Below are 8890 nucleotides of genomic sequence, written 5' to 3' on the forward strand. Positions count from 1 at the left end.
TTGCACCCGGGCTGGGGCCTCGGGAGGGAAGATGACTCTTTGGCGCTAAGCTAATAGTGAACGCTTCCTATGAGCCAGGCAGTGTGTTAAACCTCAAGCACTTGTCCAATTTAAGTCTCAGAGCAAGCCTACTTTATTGTATGATACCCATTTTATAGGTAGAGAAACTGAGGCCCATGGGGTTAGTTGCTGTGGCTATGTGGCCGACTCCTGCCTCTGAGCACTCCCAGGTCTTGGGGTATTTGAGGATGACAAGGCGTTAGGAGCATACGTGATAAATAAGGCTTTGATCTAGAAATCTGTCTTGATGAACTGCTTCCCAAGAAACACGGACAGAAGTAGGTCAAGATATACTTCCATTACACCAGTGTTTGTAGCAAAAATACTCATAGGGGCTGGGGTGGTGGCTCAGTGGAGGACCTGAGTTTGGTCTCCAGTACTCATTTAAAAAATCTAGGCTCAGTGGTGTGCACTGAAATCCCAGCACCGGGGGTTAGGGACAGGAGGGTCTCTGGGGCTTGCCGGCCAGTCGTTCCAGCAGAATCAACAAGCTCTGGGTTCAGTTTCAAAAATAGGATGGAGGGTGATGGCTCAGTAGGTAAGGGGGCTTGCCTCAAAAGCCTGGCAACCTAAAGCGACCCCTGGAATTCATCTAAAGGACAAGGAAAGAAGTGACCTCCCAGAATTGTCCTCAGACCTTGTGTAGTACAAATATCCAAACACACGTAAATCATGCTCACATGCACACACAAAATTAAAATGAAAATTAAAAAGAGGGGTTAGTGGGATGGCTTGGGGGTTAAGAGGCCTGCACCCCACATCAAGTGCCTGTAGCTCCAACTCTAGGGACCCCACACCATCTTCTGACTTGGACATACCACCCTGTGCATTTGGAGGTCAAAAGACAACTTGCAGGAGTTAGTTCCCTCCTTCCATCATGTAGGTCCTGGACACAGAACTCAGGTTATCATGCTTGGTGGCCATCTTGCATGATTTTAATCCTAGCGACTAGGGATGATAAGAAAAGAGGAGGATCCCTTGGCCCAGGAGTTGTTTGAAGTCCAGGCTGGACAACACAAGAGAGATCCTGTCTCAAAGATAAATAAACAAAAATAGTAAAATACAATCAAAACAGGATGAGCACTCTTCCAATGGGACACTGGCTCACAACTTCAGCAAACAGTTTTCCGTCTGCTTACAGTCCACTACAAGCCACCTCAAATGACCGTTTAATTGTCGGCTACAAATTTGCAACCTGTCTGTCTGGCTCTGGATTGCCCAGTATCCAAAGTGGAAACAATAGCCCATTGTTTGCCCCAATCCAAAGTGGAAACAATCGCCCATTGTCTGTTGGAGTGCCCCAGCTGAATTTTTTTTTTCCCTAGATGGATGCTGCAGGCTTTGTCAAAGTATGAAATCTTAATGTCTCATGTTATTTAATGAGTTAAAGCCCAGTATTCACATCAAGAAAACGACTTGATGCGCTCAGGAAGCAGGCAGTCCTGGGCTGGATTTATGAGGTCCCTCTCTGGTGTACTCGCAGTCAGGCAGATTTGGGCACGTCAACAAAGTATTTCCTAGGAAATCATTTTTCACTAAGTACTCTATTCTTCCTCCCCTGCATCCCCTCCTTCCTCCATTTCCTTCCTTCCTTCCTTCCTTCCTTCCTTCCTTCCTTCCTTCCTTCCTTCCTTCCTTCCTTCCTTCCTTCCTTCCTCCTTCCTTCCATTTACCCGTACTCACTGAAAAGCTAGGCTCAGTGTTGTGTACTGAAATTCCAGCACTGGAGGGTAGAGGCATGAGGATCTCACTGGGGCTTGCTGTCTTTTCTTTACTCAGGAATAGTTTCACAGAAACAGTACGTTTTTATTTTTTAACTTTAGGGCTGTTGAAACCATCAGCAGCAAACGAGGCGCAACACATGTTGGATTTGGCTTGCTCTGTGATTTTCTTTTCTTTCTTTCTTTTTTTTAAACGGGAGACTTGGACTCCGGCCCACCCTTCTGCTCTCCTAATGCCTTCCCTCTCCCCTGCCCCGCCCCCCGCCCCGCCCCGCGTCCCGGCCACGCCCCCAGAGACTCCACCTCTCCTCCAAATCCCGCCCCCGGCCGCTTTTCCGTCTGTCGCAAAGGACTCGGCGACGCTTTACGGCTGGCAGCGTTTGACGGCTGGGAGGCAACCGAGAAGAAGGAGGAAGCGGTGGCGGTAGCTGCCGGGACGGCTGCGGCTGGCGTCGAGGTGGTCGCGGCGACGCGGGCCAGGGAGTGAGTGGCGGCGGCCGGGCGGGCGGGCTGGGCGGCGGGCCCGATGTGGCTGCAGCAGCGCCTGAAGGGGCTGCCAGGGCTGCTGTCGAGCAGCTGGGCCCGCCGCCTCCTCTGCCTGCTCGGCCTCCTGCTGCTGCTCCTCTGGTTCGGGAGCTCCGGAGCGCGGCGGGCGGCGGGCGGCCTGCGCTTGCCGTCCTGGGCCCACAGCGAGCCGGGCGCCGCCGAGCCGTCCGCCTGCCTGGAGGCGGCCACCCGTGCGTGGCGCGGCCTGCGTGATCGCGGCGAGGCGGTGCCGCTGGGCCCCGGGGTGCCAGCCCTGGTGGCCAACGGCTTTCTGGCTCTGGACGCCACCTACAACCGGCTGTGGGTGACGCCCGGAGAGCGGGAGCCTGCGGTGGCGCCGGACTTCGTGCCCTTCGTGCAGCTGCGCCCGCTGAATGTGCTGGCTGAGGCTGGAGAGGCGGTGCTGCTGCTGCGGGAGGGCCTGCTTCGCCGAGTGCGCTGCCTGCAGCTGGGGACCCCGGGCTCGGGCCCTGCCTCTGGTGTCGCCGGGCCTGCTCCGGCCTCCGGGCTCTCCGCGGGGTCGGGCCGTGACTGCGTGCTACTGCAGGAGGACTTCCTAGCGCACCGAGGCCGACCCCATGTCTATCTGCAGCGCATCCAGCTCAACAACCCCACGGAGCGTGTGGCCGCGTTGCAGACTGTGGGGCCCACAGCGGGCCCAGTCCCCAAGTCCTTCACCAGCACTCTGGAGAAGGTCGGAGATCATCAGTTTCTCCTCTACTCGGGCCGGTCCACACCCCTTCCATCGGGGCTGGTGCACCTGGTAGTGGTGGCCTCTAAGAAGTTAGTGAACCGGCTCCAGGTGGCTCCCAAGACACAGCTGGATGAGACGGTGCTGTGGGTGGTGCATGTCTCTGGTCCCATCCACCCCCAGGTGCTCAAAAGCAAAGGAGCCAAGGAGCTCAAGGCGCTGCAGGACTTGGCAAGGAAGGAAATGCTGGAGCTGTTGGAGATGCCCGCCTCGGAGCTGCTTCAGGATCACCAGCACCTCTGGGCCCAGCTGTTCAGCCCAGGTGAGGCCTTGATGGGGGCTTGGTACACAGTCTCCACTCTGCACCAGTGTGCATATGGTCCACTTTAGAAATGTTCTCCATGCTCTGCAGTGGTCACACCGAGGGTTAGAACTTGGGCTTGTGTAAAGGGTTGAATCTCTTCCTAACCTTTGAATCTGTATGATCTAGGCTCTATGGTCTTAGCTTTCTGAGCCTTGACAGTAAGTTTTATGGGGTTTTAATGAAAATCTGGGTGTAAAGGTTCAGTTTTATTGTTTGTTCTTGGCCTTGAGGCCTGACCTGAGCAGATGAAGGGTTTTGTTTTGTGTGGGGAGGGGGTCAGTTCGTAAAGAATAAACCTTCAGGGAGGATACCCCACCCCTCACTCCCTACACTTTGCTTTGCCCACCACAACCTACCTGGGCCTGACCTCAGCTTCTAATGTTTGAGATTGCCATTGTGGCTGCAGATATTTTTACCAGACTACTGGAGGCTTCTTCCAGTGCGTTGGAATGTGCATGCTAAATGAAAACTTTACTTTGTTGTTGTTGTTGTTGTTTTAATACTCTTATTTGTTCTTTGCAAGTGAAAACCTTTCCTGTCACCTGTTACAGAAAATGCAGTCGTAGTACTGAGTTTTGGTTTCCAGGGTTACAGTTATCGGCACCGTGTGGTTGTGCAGAGGGAGTTTAGTTCATTCAACAGGTATCTATTCATCAAGTGCTTTTGCCGGAGGCTGTTGGACAAGTGAGCAAAAGGAGTTCTTGTTCAAGCAGTGTTTGCCTGAGTCTGGAGGGGATGGGGGGGGGCAGGAGCATGAACATTTTAAGTGAGACAGCTCTTAGAATGGAAAGTGCCGTGGAGAAAGTGAGCGGTGGAGTGCTGGTGGGAGCGAGGGCTGGGGGCTGCTGTCTGCTCCCTGGCCTGAGTCACGTGACAGGGACGTGGGCACTCAGCCTGGAGACTGCCCTAAACAGGAGCAGGTTGAGCTGGTGATGAGCAGCAACAGGGTGGTGTGTGAGCTTGAAGCCTTGAGGAAGAACAGGAATTTTCTTGAGACGGGAAGGTGGGAGTCGTCAGAGTATATATAGACTGAGGGGCATGGACCCAGGTAAGCGGTTCCTGGGGAGCCCAGGGGAGGAGGAGATACCGGGTTGTGACATGGGGATAGAAGTGGTGCACTTTGGTGTTTTGGGAGGTAGGACTGTTGGGCCGTGGTTTGGCTGTGGGAAGTGAGACTGTGGACAGCTCCCTGATTTGAGGGTGTGAATGGTTGCTTGGAAATAACTAGGGGGAGCCTTGGTTGGGGATGAAAGTTCACAGAGGTCAGTTATGCCTTTCAGATATCCAGGTGCAGACGCTGAGAGGGTGATCAGCCCTATGACTCTAGAGGCCATGTCATTAAAAGCCACAGCACTAAACCAGATTAAGGTACTTTCATCTATAACCTCAGTGCTCAGGAGTGAGGCAGAAGGACGATGTGAGTTCAAGGCCAGCCTGTGCTACATAGAGAGACCCCATCTCCAAATGAAGAAACAAATTTGAATAAGATCACATATTAAAATAGCTGTATTAGGGACTGGAGGACTAGCCCAGTGGGTACAAGCACTGGCTGCTCTTTGAGAGGACCTGCTGCCAGCATCCACAGGGCAGCCCACAGTGGGCTATAACTCCAGTCTTAAGGCATCAAGGTCGTCTTCTGGCCTCCCAGGGCTCTGTGCATAAATTATGCACAGAGACACTTACATATATACATACATAAAATAATTTTTTAAGCTATAGTTATTGGAGAGAGTGATAGAAGAACCAGCCAGTATTGACTAGGACACAAATGACACCTGGTTGGGTGATAAGACCTGACCCATGTGTGTTGTGCTCAGCTCTGGCAGGAGGTCCCACAGACCCTAGCTGGTCATGTTAGATGTCCTATTACTTAACTCTTTGCATCGCTGTGACAAAAGCAACTGACTGAAGAAGGTTTATTTTGGCTTGTAGTTCAGAGGCACAGCCCATCGTAGTGGGGGCTGGATGCTGGGACTCAGCTCGATGTTTCCTTGTACTCAGTCCTGGACCTCAGCCCGTGGTATAGGACCCCCAACATTTAAGGTGGATCTTCCCACCTCAATCTAATGTAGAAACTCTTCCATAGACGTGCCCGGAGGTTTGTTTCTGTGACAATTCTAAATCCCACCAAGATGAGTGAAGATTTTCATCTCAGGAAGTCAGGATGGCTCTACCATACCCAGGGCACCAAGTTGCTGTCCTTTATTACTGAACACAAAGCTCCACCTTTTTTCGTCCTGGTCTTCCATTTCCTTTGCCTCCAGCCAGGCCTTTCCCTAATGTGCAGCCTTTGTGGTGTTACAGGTGTGGAGATGAAGAAGATTACAGATGCCCACACGCCGTCTGGCCTGACCGTGAACCTGACGCTGTACTACATGCTCTCCTGCTCTCCAGCCCCGCTGCTCAACCCTTCTCTGAGCCACAGGGAGCGAGACCAAATGGAAGCAACACTCAACTATGAAGATCACTGTTTCAGCGGCCATGCCACCATGCATGCCGAGAACCTGTGGCCAGGCCAGCTCTCCTCGGTGCAGCAGATCCTGCAGCTGGCTGACCTGTGGAAGCTGACCCTCCAGAAGCGAGGCTGCAAGGGGCTGGTGAAGGTTGGCGCTCCAGGTATCCTGCAAGGCATGGTGCTCAGCTTCGGCGGGCTGCAGTTCACAGAAAACCACCTGCAGTTCCAGGCCGACCCTGAGGTGCTGCATAACAGCTATGCGCTGCATGGAATACGCTACAAGAACGACCACATCAACCTGGCTGTGCTGGTGGATGCAGAGGGCAAACCCTACCTGCACGTGTCCGTGGAGTCCCGAGGCCAGCCCGTCAAGATCTATGCCTGTGAGGCAGGCTGCCTCCGGGACCCCGTGGAACTGACCTCAGAGCCCGGGGGCCACACCTTCTCTGTCATGGTGACACAGCCCATCACACCTCTGCTGTACATCTCCACCGACCTCACACACTTGCAGGACCTGCGGCACACGCTGCACCTCAAGGCCATCCTGGCCCACGATGAGCACATGGCCCAGCAGGATCCCGGTCTGCCCTTCCTCTTCTGGTTCAGTGTGACCTCCCTCATCACCCTCTTCCACCTCTTCCTCTTTAAACTCATCTATAACGAATACTGTGGGCCTGGAGCCAAGCCCCTCTTCAGGAGCAAGGTAGGCTACCTCTGCTGAAGCCCCCAGCTCCTGCCCTTCTCAGTTGTGTCCAAACAGGACAGCCTGGCCAGGGACAGCCTAGGCAATAATGGGATCTCCTCTAAGCCAGTGCCCACAGCCCTCAGTGTCAGGAGAGGAGTCCATTTTGACAGCAAGCTCGTTATGGTAGTGTACTCCTGTTATCCCAGCATTGAGGATGCTAAAGCAGGAAGGTTGTGAGTTTGAGACCAACTTGAACTACATAGCAAAACAAAACAAACAAAAACAACAACAACAAAAACAAACTTGCCCTCGGTGGTCAGGCTCTCAGTGTGGGTCTGTCCGGTGATGCAATTATTTAGTCAGCCCACGGCAGCAGGCCAGCCAGGCCCTCCCTGCCTCTCCTCTCCCCAATAGTGCCACAGAAAAGTAGACCGGGTAGTGGATCTGTGTCCCGGCATTTAGGAAGTCCTGAGCCCATGCAGGCGATGGGCCAGTCCCTGCCACCAAGAAACTGTGGCATCTGGTTTCTGGTTTAAGGCCAGGCTTGCAGGAAAGCAATGCTTGGCCCTCAGGAGCAGGCAGCAGATGGAGACAGGTCTGAGTTCCTCATGATGAGGGAACCAGTGGAGACTTGGGTGGAAAAGCAGTGTGGAGAAGGCCTTCCCATTAGCCAGCTTTTGGCCAGCTCTGATAGAAAAGGTGAGTCCTGCAGCCTCGAGCCAGTAGGCTCTTCCCACTGGCCACTGGCCCAGCCTTGCTCTTGTTTGACATGTATGTTCTTAAATGTTCACCATTCAGTTGGGAAGACAAACTGCCTCCCTGAGGAACTGCCCATGCCCCTCACTGCCATGCCAGAGAGAGCCCCAGCCAACATGCCACATCAACCCAAGGAGGTTCATGGGCCACTACCTAGTAATTCTAGCTTGGCCCTGAGCCAAGAGCTGTCTGTTTGGCTGGATCTGAGACATTGTCCCTGTGGTCTGCTCCCCTGCCAATGTGTATATTGATCTGTTTTGAGATGGCCTCGTGTAGCCAAGGCTGGCCTTGAACTTGCTATGTAGTAAAAGCTGGCTCGCAATTTCCTCCTGCCTCTACTTCCCAAGTGCTGGTCCCAGGTGCGCACCACCATACCTGGTTTTTCCCCAGATGTTTCTGTAGCTGGGCTGTGGGTTGGTGCTAAATAGTGACCTCTTGTTTCATTGAGCAGGAAGATCCCAGTGTCTGAGTGAACCTCGAGTCCCGCTCTCGGCCACCGTTTGCACAAGACACCCAGCACTGAGCATCCTGCTGCTGCATGAACAGGGAGCTTTTGGAAGCACCAACCCTTTGTGCCTTGTGGGGGACAGTGACTCAGAAGCGCTTGTGGGTACAAGAGTTTGCACTGGAGGGGAAGAGGGCCGCGGACTCATGTGAGTTTCCCAGTCGATAAACCAACCCGTAGGGAGAACACCGCAGTTGAGCGCACTCCTTCCGCTTCCCCCGTGATTTCTATCCCAGGAAAGAGATCCTCTTTAAAAGACTGGTTGAGGAAAAATTGTGTGCTTTTCCTAATTTAATGTGTTCTTTCTTGAACGGATTTCTAATTTATTTTTGTTGAAGTTTTGCTGGGTGGCTTTTCATCCACCTTAAATCAGGACTGTTGGTGGCAACAACCGATCCCTGCCACTCCATTGGCACCCCGGGGCCCCACACAGTCTGGAGGCTGGGCCTGAGCTCCAGGTGGCCACCCTGCCTGGGGCAGGTGTGCTTCCCCTGGCCTTGGCTGGTTTGCACATTGCCTCTTTCTCACCTTGAGCCAGCGGGATCTGTCCTTTTGTACTTTGGGTCCCTGGGAAAGGTGTTTAACTTTCTAGTGATGGATGGTTGTTGGCTTTTGAAATACCAAAGCTTTTTTGTTCTTTTTTAAATAAATATCTTTCAAACTTCCATGAGTGATTTGTGTGTGGTTGAACCCTTGGACACATTCATCACACCCTTCGCCATTACTAGATTTTTAGGGTGGTGGTCTTCAGTGGTGCACACCCCCTCGACAGGCTATGTTCTTTCTCATGTGGCTGCTGCTGCAAGGCCGGACCATCCTCCTTGCTGTGCTGCAGGCTCCTCCTTCCTCACCCATCCCAAGGGTCTGGACCCTCCAGCCCTGGGCTTTTCTGGCTGGAGCGAAGAGGGTGGCAGACAGTGTTGGGCGCTTCCGCTCGTTGTAGAGAGAGATCTCCAGGGATGAGAAAGGGACTGAATGAGGAGTAGCAGCCCTCTGCTGGGGGCTGTCATCCTCTGGGTTTAGTGGGTTCCCTGTGTTTGTGACTCACCAGAAAGCCTGGCCTGCTTGCCAAGGATCTGTGTGTCTACCACAACAGCTGTTCAAGAG

General features: G+C 53.3%; 1 protein-coding gene across 1 annotated transcript; it reads left to right on the forward strand.

Annotated features, from left to right (window-relative positions):
- The first annotated feature begins 2150 nt into the window (after positions 1–2150).
- On the forward strand, positions 2151–8450 carry Kiaa2013 (KIAA2013 ortholog). Its single transcript, XM_028860145.2, has 3 exons — positions 2151–3340; positions 5687–6540; positions 7730–8450. The coding sequence occupies exons 1-3, from the start codon at positions 2308–2310 to the stop codon at positions 7745–7747; spliced, it is 1905 nt and encodes a 634-aa protein (XP_028715978.1). The 5' UTR covers positions 2151–2307; the 3' UTR covers positions 7748–8450.
- Positions 8451–8890: the final 440 nt, after the last annotated feature.

Source organism: Peromyscus leucopus, chromosome 2, assembly GCF_004664715.2.
Source record: "Peromyscus leucopus breed LL Stock chromosome 2, UCI_PerLeu_2.1, whole genome shotgun sequence".
Lineage (NCBI taxonomy): Eukaryota > Metazoa > Chordata > Mammalia > Rodentia > Cricetidae > Peromyscus > Peromyscus leucopus.